The sequence below is a fragment of the Cinclus cinclus genome, chromosome 13 (assembly GCF_963662255.1).
Source record: "Cinclus cinclus chromosome 13, bCinCin1.1, whole genome shotgun sequence".
NCBI classification, from domain to species: Eukaryota; Metazoa; Chordata; class Aves; order Passeriformes; family Cinclidae; genus Cinclus; species Cinclus cinclus.
In genome coordinates, this window is record NC_085058.1 from 14,908,723 (window position 1) to 14,923,369 (window position 14,647).

General features: G+C 41.4%; 1 protein-coding gene across 1 annotated transcript in view; it reads right to left on the reverse strand.

Annotated features, from left to right (window-relative positions):
• Positions 1-14,647, reverse strand: part of AGBL1 (AGBL carboxypeptidase 1) — a 246,363-nt gene that overhangs the window by 69,344 nt on the left and 162,372 nt on the right. The window contains exon 22 of the mRNA XM_062501147.1: positions 13,798-13,958. Coding sequence (XP_062357131.1) covers positions 13,798-13,958 — 161 coding nt within the window. The remainder of the gene's footprint in view (positions 1-13,797; positions 13,959-14,647) is intronic.

Below are 14,647 nucleotides of genomic sequence, written 5' to 3' on the forward strand. Positions count from 1 at the left end.
AGCAAGGTGCCATAACAGAGAGGGCTCCCACACTGCTGTTAACACCAGGAACCAGGGTTTAGTGATGTGAATGGGCTGATAATAGCTTCTGTCCTCACACTTTGTGGTTAGATGATGCCAGCTGCTGAATGCCTTCCTGCAGCTTTTTTGATATACCATTATAATCAGCCAAATGCTGGGCTAAAATAAAACCTTGGCAGAGTTCTGATATAAAACTGTGTGTACCCCAAGACTAACTGTTGCTGAACTTTGAACTCGGTTGTTATCTTGAAGAATACCATTTTCTGAATTTTGGTATGAACTTAATTAATGAGTTAGTTCCCTGATAATCTGTTCTCGTCTTTGTGCCTGTTTCATGATTAATTTAATTCCACTGAATTTCCTTTACTGACTGCAGAGTAGAAACAAATTTCCTGTCTTATTAATTTCCACTTTCAACCCATCATCAGGGACTAAACAAGGGCGTATGTCCCCATGTCTTAATTTTTTTAATTGTTACAGAGCACAGGTAAGTTCTAGAAAAGCAAGATGCAAACAGGGAAATTCTCCAGTTTTTGCTAATACCATAGAGAAGATGGAGGTAGGATGGCCACTCAGAAGCTGTAAAGGCTGTGAAGTAGTTGAAAACCCTGCCTGATTACATTACCCACAGATCTAGCTGAGACCACACTCCTGCAAGGCTGCAGAGTGCAAAGAGCATCATTCAGTGACAAAAAAACCCCCAAACTAAACAACAAAAAACTAAAACAAAATAATAACAAAGCCCATTTGAAACTAGAGGGATGGAAAGGTCACCTTCCTGGGATCACAGCCCTACCCTCATAGCTGTCATATGCCCTTTGGGGAAACACTTCCCAAAAAAAAAAAAAAAAAAATAAAAGGTAACAAAACCAAGCCAGCCTCCCTGTCTCAAAATTAAAACAAAATGTACCAGGGCTTTCTGTGTAACATCCATGGTAGAACACTGCTGCCAGCAATTAGCATCACAAGCCTTCTCCTGATGCCACAATGTGTCAAGGACATTTTTAATGACAGATCAAGGGCACTGCTCTCTGTGAGGTGTTAACAGCAGCCTTCTTGGCACACAAATCCAATGTCCCACAAGGGAGGCAGTAAAGGCAGGAAGGCATCACAAGGCAGGAGAGATCTCTATGCAAACAGGTATGCTGCTTTCATGGCTGTTCCTGTCATACCTGCAGGGCATCAGCTCTGAAGTTTCACTGAACATCTTTCTTTTGTTTCTTTCCCAATATTGCTATTAGAGTCACTCTGTGAGTGGATGGAAATGCCAGAAATGAGGCATGAGGAAAAATATACTGAAAAGGGCAAAGAGCTCAACTGTTCCTATACATTATCCCTTCTCAGATAAACTCCAACCTCTATGCCAGAGTATTCAATTCCTGAGAAAATTCAGGAAATTAGCAGAAGAGCCTTACAGACCACCTGACACCGGAGAGGGCAAACTCCTGATGGACCGTGGCCTCCAGAGGGAGCTGGGCTGGCAAAGGGAGCAAGGATGAAAAGTCAGGGCAGGACGTGGGGTGCACTGCTCCCCACTTTCCTGGATCAGTAGCTGCTGGGTCATGCATGACTAGATTTCCCAAACAGACTGGGATACAGCCAGCTGCACTGCAGACTTAGCCTTCAGGCCTTGCTCTCCAGGGACTTTCTCTGCTCCGAGATAAGTCTTTGATCATGAGCAGCACATTTGCACAATAAGAGTTTGGATATGATTTTAGAACGTGAGAGAGAAAAGTGAACAAAAGCCATGTTTCTGTATCTCATGTCTCCAATCTGTTTCTCCTTGAAAGGGGCAAAGACACCTCAGAGACATTGTCAAAGTGCCTAAACCAATTTTTCAGCCTAATCCATTATTTATATTTCCACTCAACCCTTTTTTTAATTCTGAGCTCCTGAAATTAGGCTCTGTAATATTGAGAATCACTCCCAGGAGCTGAGGGGAAGGCAGGGAAAGGGCTTAAGTCTTGTCCTGTCCTTACCCTTCCAAATCCACCTCTGACAGGGACTGTCCATCTTTTTCTCTCTGTTCTGTACCTCTCACAAACTACCACCATCACATCCTCATCCACTTGTTTCCCTATTTTCTGCTCAGCCCTTTCTGGGATATTTAGGAGAATAAGTACTTTCTTCAGGCCAGACACATTAACACTGAAATCAAAAAGGTCTAAAAAAAGGCATCACTTTTTATGGGCATGTTCAGGAGAGACTCTGGTGTCCTTCACCAACCCCATTTGTGGCCAGTAATCCTCCAAAAAATTTGCTTAAAGGTAAAAGGGTTTCTCCAATAAAGTTCACCAAACCAAATGAGGATGGAGCTGATTAATCCAGGAAAACAGCAGCCTTCTTGAAAATAATAAACCTCAATGGCAAGGCCACAGACAGCACTAAAAATACTACAGAACTGTTACTTTAAAAAATGCTACACTCTCCCTAGAAAACCCATTCTGAATTCATGGTTTCCTATATCTTAAATATACCACATAAATAAGCAGGGTCCAAAGTAGGTGATAAAAGTGGTTATAGGCATTAGATTTAAAAAAAAAAATCTTCTTTCATGACTAGATGCATGAGAAGGGAGATCATAGCTGTTTACAAAATGCCTGGCAGTTTAAGCATTCCCAATTATTCTGTTACAGTGGAGGACAAAGGTGCATTTGCAAAGGTGAAAGAGCAGCAGATGAAAAGAAATATTCTCTTTCCTCACAACATGCAGCTAATCTATAAAATTCACAAGATAGCAGGGTGCAGTGAGGAGCAATGCAAGATTCAAAAAGTGTTAGTAACTTATACAGAAAATGAGAGCACTGGAACATTTCATTAGATAAAATTATTGTTATTATAATTATTCAGAAATGTTACAAATTCTCGTGTTCCCAGGTATAAATAAATCACTGTCTGAAGATAGAAAATCATTCCCCCATGGTATAGGGGCATTCTGCAGTTGTCCACTATGGCAAGTGGTTGCACCCCTCTTTGAGATCTCTGAAATGATGAGCACTGTCAGGAAGGACACTTGACTGTATTAAAGTACTACAGTGCATCCTCTCTTATGATTCACTTTTTCATAGATGAAAACACAAGTTCTGTGCTAGAACAAAAAATAAGTACTAATTCCAGGAAAAAGCCTGCCAAGATAAATCAGGGTTGCAGCACTTTACCCAAATTCTTGGCTGCCCCCTGCAGTTCAATGGAAGATGAGGCACAGCTTTATTACTTGGAATGGGTACTTGCTTTCTCTTTGAATTGCATGGGACTTTTAATGAGATGCTGGTGCTTTTTGGAGGGTGCTATAAAATAGCATCTTCAGAAAAAAATTCTCAAGTACAGAGTGTGATGTAAAAACATGTTGGGTAGACTAGACAGAACAAACAGATTAGAAAGAGAAACAGAGAACAGATGCTTTCTATTCTTCACCTTATTCCTAATTTCTGATCATACTGGCCTGATAGCAGAATTTTGTTCTGGCATTCAGCTGCTTTTATTGCTTATTCTCCCTGACAAGTCCAAATCCTCAAATTCATGTTTAAATAGGGATTTAAGGTAGTAAGTAACTGTTAGCACTTAAAAGGAAGCCATTATAGATTAAATGGTGAATAATGGGCCATAGATAAAGCTGCTGATTAAGTATTTTTAAATGGCTAGGGGTATATTCGAAAGTCTAACCTGAAAGCATGCTACTGTTACGTTGAAAATGAAATCTGACCATCCAGAAACTTAAATTTTCCTCCAGTTAAAACCAAATTTTAACAGGAACAAATAGAAATAGGAGTGGGAGACGGTCCAGGGTGAGGAAACAGAGAAAACCCCCAAACAGAGACAAACTGAGTATTTTTTTCTTTCCTCTTACACTGTTCTGAGTCTGTCTCTCCCTGCTGCTCTGACAGCAGCCCTTGCCCTGGCCTGATGACTTCCTTAAGCACTCATGGTCCAGGCAGCAGCAGCCTACACCTTCAGCATCTTCCCACAGACACAGGGGCAGAAGGAAGTGACAATCTTTCCTTGAGAAAGGAAAGCTCACAAGAAACAGGTGTGGTTTTCCATTTGTTTCAGCCATTGCATCCCAATCCAATTCTGGCAGAGTTACAGTTTTCCATAATGTTCTGCTGATGAATCTTGGCTTCCTTTCCCACTGTCCCCATCCCCATGTGCACAATGAGCCCTTCCAGCACATCACAGGTCTGTCTGCACTGTTCCAGCCTGCAATCAGCCCCACACCTCTCACATTGCACTGTGACATCAATAAGAAAGTGGCAGTGCTGTGTTCTGAATTTGTGGAGAAGATCCCTTCAACTGGGCTGCATTGCTAAGTGCTGTGGAGTGACCAGGACCAGAGACTGATGGGACTCCATCAGTATTGAAAGACAATTGCTGTACTTGAAAGAGAATTTTCCCTACATTCATAATAGGATCTGGGATGTTAAGATTGAGTACATTTTTGCTCTGCAGAAAAAAAAAAAAAAAAAAAAAGCTAAGTATTAATTTAATGTGCATCTTCCCCCCTCACATCCTTCTACTCTCAACTCCAGTCTAATTCTCCTGAGTTCTTTCTACCAACATCACGTTAAACATAAACATCATAATAAATCCATATGGTCTCTGAGAGAATACAATGATTGTCAGGGGCTAGAGGGATTGGCTTTCAGATTTGTACCTCTGTGCATAAGCACTCATCCACTCTGGTGCTCGTGTGTGCTGGGGCCTGGAACAACAACCTGCACGTATTTATCTCCTGTCTCATACAGTACCTCTGCCTGTCTCTCTGTACAGTGTCTGGTGAGGCAGCAAGAGGCAGGGTCTGTGTGTGAGTCACAGCCACAATACATTGAACAGCCAGAGCTTCTGACAGAATACACAATGCAGCTGAGATGTCAGTGGAGGTGGCTTTGGAGTGCTTTAAAATGCTGTTCAAGTGCCAACTTTCACCTGCACGTATGACACTTTGCTCACCCACCCGCTTTCCTTCCAGGCTATGCGCTCCTTTTACTGCAACTTGATAGCTTTAATTATTAATTTCTCTGCCTTCTCTATCCCCTTAACTGTTTAGTCTCTTATTTGTCTTGCTAAGTTTTTGATATGCTCCTAGATTGCAGCTGTACAGTCACCACAGTAGAGCAGACTTGGTCAGACTCTCATTTGCAGGCTGGGCACCAAACCAAAAGGACTTGCAACACTGCATTTACCTCGAAAGCAGAAATCTCTGCCCTTATTTTCTCTTTGCAGAGAAAGGAGGCAGCAATGGGCATACAATGAAACTATGAGCATTGTTAAATCAAATTCATTTGGGACTCCTTAGCTCTTATTGTCTGAGTAATTTATACAGGTACAAACTACTAGTAAAAAGCTGGATCCCACTGGTGGTTTTACAGGGGATTCAGCTCTGTATTTCACCCATGACAGGAAAAACTTCAGACAGTGGCAATACATGCAGTGCTACTCTCAGCACCACATCCTGCTCTGCAGGACTGGAGCCCCTGATGCTGCTGGTGGGTGGGGAGACATTCTGCTCTATAGAAGCTCGCAGAGCACTGGAATTCATTCTGGTTTGCCTCTAAGTTTTGTGATACTTGGACATCTGAGCTGCTGTGCTGGATTCAAGGGGTGAGAACACCACATGGTGAAGCCTTTGATCCTGATAATCCAGATCTAAGTCTCTTGTTCCTGTGTTCTGTGCCACATGATTAACTCTCCGACACATGGGATAGAAAAGTAGGTTTTGATCCTCGGTCAGTCTAATTTTCACCTACATGACTGTGTTCCTCAAAAAGCTCTGGTGGGAGCTGTGGACAGACTAAGTAGAGGTCAACTGAACTGACAATTGCGATGAAGAGGGGGAAAATACACAACTTCCCAAAAAACATGCTTACTTCTAAAGGGTTGGAAGTGCATTTCATCTAATTGTCATCCCACTCACTCCTTCCATTGCTTTGCCTGCCTGAAAGAAGCTACTGTAGTATGGACTGCTATGAAAATCTGACTGTTCTCTGGTTTTCACAAGTCTCAAGTTATTCTGGGACTCTGGGAACACCATTTGGAAAACTTCCACAAGGAAACACTAAATAACCAAGATCCTTGACACAACCTTAGTGTTTATCTATGGTTTCCCCCCTCACAAAGACACAAGGACTCCCAATAAGTTATGCCTTGTGCATCCCTATCATCTGAATAATGTCAAACAGCTGAAAATAAAGGACAGGGAGCACCAGCAGAATTGCACTGACAAAGTTTTCTCCTCCTGATCTTGGTGCCAGAGCCCTAAATCTAATGCAACTGGTGTTCAGCTGCTGCTGCAGTATAGATAAAGTGTATATAAGGCTATATATAGTGCTCTGAACCTGCCTCTTCAGCACTAGACCTGCGACATGTTCAATCTGAAATCTCCACCTCTGCCTGCATTCAAAATGATCAATAGTCTAAACAGACTGATTCTCCCATTACCCTTTTCATCCTCTTAGAAAAAAAAAAAAAATAAATAAAAAACAACTCTACTTACTCTATTCTGGTGTCAGCAGTGTCCTGGTCTGTATAAAGGCCACCTCAGAGAAAAGAGTGCATCCCTCACAATGCATTGCTTTGGGGAACGTTCCATAAATGGGAACTTCTGAATCCCTGATGCCTCTGGTTTATTTTTCTATCTCACCATGTGAAGGGCCCCAGTGGCTTTCATATTTTGAGTCAGATCTTAAGGGAGAAAGACTGCAGCACAGAAATATAGATGCTCCTAATCAATACCAAAGTGTCTAATGCCAGACAGCACCATAGCAATATGCCTCACGGAAAGGGCACTGCAGAGCCCATTTGTTCTGCTGGGTATATACAAGTTCATTATCTGTAGTCCAGTCAGATCTGTGTGAGTATGGTAATTTGAATAACCTCAGACAGATACAATAGCAAGCAGTGCTTCTGTGCATGTTTGAAGTTCCTTCTATGATCTCTTTCTCTTCCCATTTGCTCTTTTCCCCTCCTTCCTTTCTGCATCTATTTAAATTGCTATTATTAGCTAAAAAAAAAGGATAAATTAATTACCTCTGAAATGAGCATGAATACTTATACCCAGCCTGGCATAACTGGAACTGGCATTTGATAACAGTCAACAGAAGCTGAGCAGCTTGCAAGGCATTTCAGAATAATAATAATAATAAAAATCAATAGGAGGAAAATAGGGACAGCTCTAGAAAGTGTTAATGAAAAGTTGCTGAATTCCAACGGCTCACCTGTGAACAGCTACATGAAAGCCTTCTGAATACCAAATATATTCATTATAGGCTGCATTGCTTGGCTGAGCCTCCAAAGAATTCTCTGGGCTTGTATTCTCACAATAACAAAGGAGAGGCACAGAAGAGAGCAGGATAAGAAGGATGAAGGGGTGGACAGAAGAAGGTTCACATTTTTATTTTGAAAACAAGATTATTGAGGCATATAAAAACAATAAAATCTAAAATCTGTAATAGATCCAAACTTGAAATCTGAGGTTTTTTTTCCTCTCAATAGCAGAGGCAGCAATTGTTTAGGTCAGACCCTGGGGGTGCAAGGAGGTACCACTCTTTTGCAACATCAATGTGAAAGACTGCTGGAGAGTGTTATAAAGCAGTCAGGAGTTAAAGCATTTTCTGAACTGATCCTAAATGGTTACAGCAACATGAGACTGCTCTGAAGTCAAAGCCCAGCTTCAGCCACTCTCACACCTGCCATTCTGAATTAATGTTAGACTGTGCTCTCACAAGTGTTTTATGAAATGCATTATAGAAACCCCTTTTGCCCCATGCTCTGCACCAAAGTGACAAAGTAGTTTGGCTTACTTAGGTAAATGCATTCCCACGACACTTTTCTCTCCAGCATCCAAATACAGAAATACCTCATCCAGAGATGCTCATATAACAGTAGAAATTTCAAATTCCTTTACCAGCAATAAAATATGTGACTAAGCTAAAAAATAGAATCAATAAACACCCATCTCTTCTGAAAGCTGCCACAAGGTATTTAATGTCTACAGATGATGAAGGTTAAAATGCACCAAATCTTTACTTACAGAAAAATGGAACTCCAGTCAAATAAAAGACTGAATCGAGTCTGGTCAAATAATTCCTGCTGTGGTTAGATTCTCTAAGTGATGAAAGAGCTCTTTCATCTTCAGCCATATGTCAGAGGGCTCCCCAGAGTCCAGCTGTCCAGTCTGCCTTGGGACTGGACACTGACTGCTGCTACACCTGAGCTGGGAAGGGATGGGCTGCTCTGCAGGGTGAAGTCCTGTCTTGCACCTAAACCCTTGAGCTGAAATTTGTTTCACTGTGTATAACCAAAACAATATAACAATAACACCCACATTCACTTGTAAGAATAGGAAGACCCATCCCACCAGGCAGGGGAACTGTTTTCCACCACTGCATGTGGGTATTACACCACATTTCTGCTATTCACAGATGCACTAAGGATGCCTCCAATGAAGTGAGCATGCTTTGCTCCAGCTACACTTTTTGTTATTTGAACTCTCTCATTTTTCATTTGCTTCATTTTCACAAAATCACTTTCATTTGATCTGAATCACCTTTTTGGCCACACAGTTGAAAAGATCAGTGAAATTGCTTGCACAGCTATAATCAGGGGAAGGTGCATTATAGTGAAAAGATGGGAGATTCAACAGTTCAATACTATCCAGGATCATGATGGTGCATCAATGTGCTATAGAAGAACAGCACACCCTTTTCCAAATGATCTGCAAATCCCTCTTGTCAATTCCTGGCTTTGCCATGCGTGCCCTGACCGATCTAACTCTGCTCACTATGGAAGATGAAGAGATTACACCTGGACAAAGAAACAGAGCAATGATTAAGCCTTCTGTTTTTGATTAATAGCAGAGCTAGACATATTTACCATCTGGGGTGGAAAGAGATTTGGCTCTGCTCAAGAAAGGTAAGAAATGATGAAGAAACACAGGAGACAAATAATGTCTGAGTCAGCAGAAAATGGCTTCACAAAAGTCTGTCTCAACACCAGAGATGTCTCATGAATGAATGGCTGCAATTGCTGCAGTGTATGCAAAGCGTTTCCTAGCACAACCTGGAGGGCAGGGAAAAAAAGAAAACTGAGGAATGTGCCATCAATTTAAACCACAAGGAAGAAGGAGAGGGTACTGGAGAGGGAGGGGAATACTCCTTGTCTCTCTCAAACCTGCTTTATTGTGAACAATCACTTACCATCCTCCTTGTGGTCATGACAAATGTGAAGCTACCTGGACAGTGGTGACTTAAAACTTAATTACTTTATAGGAAATGAGGCATGAAAATTATTATCAAAAAACACAATGTCCAAAGTACAAACCACATTTCACTTTCTCCACAGAAACCTTCTGAATGCCAGAATTGACTGTAAGGCATGGTAGGATGCTGGAAACATCAGTAATTCTTCCTAGGGCATGGCAATACTATCTTATGAGGCCAAGTTTGAGGAAGACCAGAATAAATTGCTTGTATGAGCACCTGACACATGGTTTTGTTTGTTGAAAGTGGTTGCAAAGCCCAGAAAATTCTCCACATATTTGGCCTTTGATCTTGGCAGAGTGGTCCATAAGATAAAAGCTTTTCAGTGCTGGTGGAAAAAAGGCTATTTATTAAATGCAAAAAACAACCCAAATATCATTAGTGAAATGAAAATCCACAACAACTGAATGCCTACAGAGGGCCTGTGTAACATGAGGGTTATAGTGCCTGAATGTGAGAGTCATTATGATGTGGCCCAGAAGCACACATTGATAATTAGAAGACCAACTAATGCCTGGAGCAATTTAACCTTTCTTCCTCATCATCACACACTGTAGCTCTAATGCATCTTCTGTGCTGCATCTTGTACTTTCTCCATTTTTTGCATGCTCCTGAGAGAGCTGCCATGTGTTTGAAACAGTGACACAGAGCTGTTAGTCCAAGTTCATGGTATCCTGGGACATCATGTGTCCAGGGGAAATACTCTACTGCCCCATTAGCCACACAGCCCCACTGGTGGAAGTTCAGCCCCTCTTGCTTATTCTCAGAGGTAGCACTGCCTCTATTGTGAACTTATTCCAAGTGCTGCCCCAGTCAGGCTTGTGAATGATTCCTTCTGCAGTTGACAATTTACAGGAAAAATAGACTGTGAAGTGGGGACAGGAAGAAATTCTTGTGCACCAAACCGTGTTTAGTTAGGTCTGCTAAAGGCTTCTTCCACTTTTCTTTGGCTCATTAGAGACAGCACTCTGAGCACAATGGACTTGATCCGGTGTGAGAAATCCCCCATTCTCACAGGAGGCTCCATCAGAGCAGGCACTTCCCTGACAGCTATTCCCTCACTCCACTTTACTGACCACTGGCTCTGACAGAGCTCTATAAAGTGCACAGCAAATAGTTTATTCCAGGGAAGCAGGGTCCAGCCTGCTCCTCCACCCCACTCACAGCAATGGTGAGAGAATAACGCTGCAGCACACCCAGAGCACAGAGAACCTGAAGAGGAAAGTTAAAGGACACAAACAGTTATGAACCTTGACAGGTGAAAATGTTTGCTGTCGGAGGGAGATGCTGAGATGCCAAGTCAATGCCACGCACACCAGATACCAGGGCAAAGAGAGACAAATGCAGGACATGAACCGCACAGATTTCACAACAGAAGAGATCTCTGGCTCCACAGCTTTTGATCTCTGTACCTTTGCAATGAGACATTTCATCTGGGAGTCAGCTTTATCCAGTGCTGGATTAACTTCTTGTTCCACAGCTTGACCTGTCACCCAGAGTATTACAGAGATGGGCACTCAGAAACCCGTACACAGAAAACACATTAGATAGAGATAGATGTACTTAACATCAGCACTGTGCAATACATCACACTGCTCACAACTTAATTTCAGCTTGACTTCCACAAAATAAAACCCTTACAACTAAGAAATACTTGTGTATTCATCCAGGCTGAACAATATTAATATTTTCTTTTGATATTGGTGAATACTGATATGGAAAGCCTCACCCATTTTTGTACCTTTTTCTAGACACATCAGCAGGACAGTCTTTGGGATACGTTTTCCTTTGCCAGAAGACATTAGCTACAGTAAAAGCTATTGCTTCCCACTTAAATATCTGTCATGCATATCATTTCCTGGGCCCAGGACACTGTAGACTTCTGGTTATAAAAGGGATAGCCTGTAAACTGTTCAAAAGACACTGCTGTTCACCATTTGAAGCATTTCAGAAAAAAAATTGCGAAGTGACCACCCAGAACTTTTCCTGTGTTACACCTGAAGGATCCCCAAATCTGATTTTGCTTTGGCAAAGGTACACAGAAATGTGGGTATTTTTATTCACACCTACTCACACTTTCTGTGTCAAAGTATAGAAAGTATGCAAGGATACCATGCATTTTTCTGGTAACCACACAGGAAAACAGAGCTAATTTTAAACTACAAACATTTCACTCAAACCTAAAAAGGTGGGTCTGTCCTAGGAAGCAGCAGAGTATAATTCCCATTGATGTCATGATACAGCAGCAGTAAAGCTGCAAGGTTTTGGTGCTACCTCACAGAACTAGATTAGATTTAATATTTACAGATTAATATTAGACTGAGTATCACCCCTTAGCTTCCTCCAGAGAAACGTTTTGATAATTTTTTTTTTTCTAAACCTGAGTAGAGAGAGGGATGTAGAAAGAGTTGCCCTCCTGTCTGCATCACTGAGCCCTCTGTGTTCTGCATTCTTCAACTGGTTCCAATATTCCCACTAAAACCAAACCACGGAATTCTGCTGTCTAGGCTCAGAGAAACATGGGAGGAAAGTATTAATTTTCTGAATCAGAATCACTATGCACAATATTGATGCTGCACAATAATCTTCCATGAATTATTTATTTATTCTTAAAGAGAATATGCTAACAAACACATTGGCCCTGCATCTCTTCACCCAGCCTTTTGTGACCAGCTCCTGCAATGTGACCCCTCTGGGTGGGATTATCAATTCAGCTGCTTACCTGGTCTGCAAATGGTAACAAATTACATCCAAGGTAGTAAAATTTCACAAACCTGCAATAACACCCACTGAAGTAAAAATTAACAACTACCTATCAATTGCCTTTTAGCAATGACATTCATTCCTGGATGCCACAGAGGTGCTTCCTGCCTCTGACCAAACTTGAAGAGGTAGAAGACTTTGCTTTCAGCTACTGAGGACACATGGGAGTTTTTACAAAGTAAGAGAACTTTTATTTTCTGTTAGCTTCTTTAAAAATATTTATCAGTAGAGTTCTTCTTTCTGTACTGATCAACTACCACACAACACTGGATAAACAGAATGAATTCTCATTAATATAAAGTCAGCTAAAGGAAAAAGTAACAGAAGGCGACAAAGATCAGAGAAAATGCTCACTGAGTTACTGTGACCAGATGGCTTTTTGACAATGTTTGAGAGAAGTCAGGGTTTGATGTTTTTCTTCCCATACGTTATTTTCATGCAAAGGCCCTTCTAGCTCCAGTTCAAAAGTGAGAGTTTGATTTATATCCCAAAACCATCCACCTAGCCAGGCTCCAGCAGCTCTCTCTAATGACATAGCAATGATTTTTTGGATGGCTGTCCACAACATAGATGGTGTTTAGCATCCACCTTAATTGCTTCATTCATATGTTCACACTACAAGTGAGCACAGCTAATCCAAAGGAATGTGTCTACATTTTATTCTTCTTTTTAAACCATCCCCCATAAACATTTAAAACAAGAATGGATTTTGGCATGAGGAACAGGTGGTGCCAATGTTGGGTAAATGTTCCTGCAGGGTAGAGACTGGAAGTCTGCTATAAATTACAGGGGTATTTCTGCAACTGAAAAACCTGATGTTCATTGATGAAGCTGAGAGAGCTCTTTGATGGCAAAGCCATCAAGGAGCTTCAAATAAGTCACATCACTAAGTCTTCTTTCTCCATTTGTCTTGGAAAAACATTCTTGCAAACATAGGTTATGCACATAGCACTAACAAGTGATGGTGGCCTAGAGAAATTATGTATTTCTGCTTCATCACAAATTCAAGCTGAATAATCTCATACTCAGATATTTTTCCAGGTCAAATTCCTCTTGTATTTATAATGGGGCAAACTCACTTAAATACCCCTCACTGAACATAGGAAGCAAGTAAATTAGTTTTGCAATTTGGAAAAAAAAACATGTCCTAAATAAGCAGTGGGATCAAAACTTCTGTCCATCAAAAAGTCATAAATCTATGCTCTAAATGACTAAAGGACTCCATGCAGTGAGGAAAAGAATTTATAGGAATACACTTGCAGTATGTGGCCCACAATTTCTCAATCATGCTATCAATGTCCTTTTATAATCTGCAATGCTTGCTCCCTACAGTGCAGCACTTAGATAATGCCTTTCTTACAAGACATCCTCTCCATGGAGAATCTGAGCTGGACAGAACCCCATGTGACAGTGAGCAGGAAAATGTTTCCTGATGATGAAATTTTCTGGGGCAGTACCATCCCCATGTTCCAGTAAGCAGCTTTGATAAGAAAATGGAAAATCACTGGAAAATACAGAACAGGTACTTCTCTTTCACCTTTTTCCTCCGCATGGATGGCTGCAGGGCATGGACCCACTGTTTCAATAGTGTCTCTGGGAGTCAATTACATCTCAATTCCAATTACTCTCCATACACTGAAGTTTCCAAGATGCAAATCTCAGCCATAATGAGAGTCCATTTCTGTAGAGTTAAACCCAAAACATACCCCCACCGTCTCAATTCCCACAGCAGAGCCCTCTGGACATGACAGTCACTGACCTTTGTGCCCGGTCTGTGATCTCCTCCTCCAGATCCAGCAGGAGTGCTGCCTGAGCCATCAGCTCCTTGCTGCAGGGCAGGGATTTGAGGTGCAGAATCAGCAAACCAAGGCAAAACTTGCTTCCCATCTCCTCCAGCTCCTGTGTTCCCAGTTGCAGACCCTAATGGAGAGAGGCACAAGCTTTCGTGATCCCTACATATGGAAGTTTCCCCTACAGGATCATCTGTAAATTAACTAACAGCACACGGTCTACGGAAGCTATCCTAAAATAGCCTCTATTTTACAGCAGGGGAAACAGAGGCAATAGTTTAAATAGTCTCAAATAAATTTTCAGAAGTCACTGTAAGAATTAGACTCGGACCCCAGGAGAACCTGACTGTAAATCCACTTTTACGAATCATCCAGTTTTTCTTTTTCTCCGTACAGGAGTGTTCTACCTAAGTAATGTGGGGGGGGAAGTCCTGTGGTTATTAACATTAGGCAGTGGCAAAGATGAAAAAGGGAACTGGACAAGAGAAGAAAAGGGAGGAAAAGATCTTTAACAAGTTATGAATTGTTTTTTAAGAAAATCAATTGCAAAGTAATTGCAAAATAGCAAACACCTCTAAGGAATTTCTCAGTCTGTTAAAAGCTGGTGGCACAAACAGGGTTTGGATTATCAACTTCATCTTTCAAGAGAGGAATTCTCCAAGCTGTAGATCCTTACTGATTGTGAATAGTCTCTCTTTGGTTTAACACCAAAGACCTGCAGCAGAATAACTCAGTGTAATAGATGGTAATTTCATGCATCTTCTGAGAGGAGGGCAGAGACAAACAAAGCTCAGAAATACCAAAAAGAAACTAAAACTG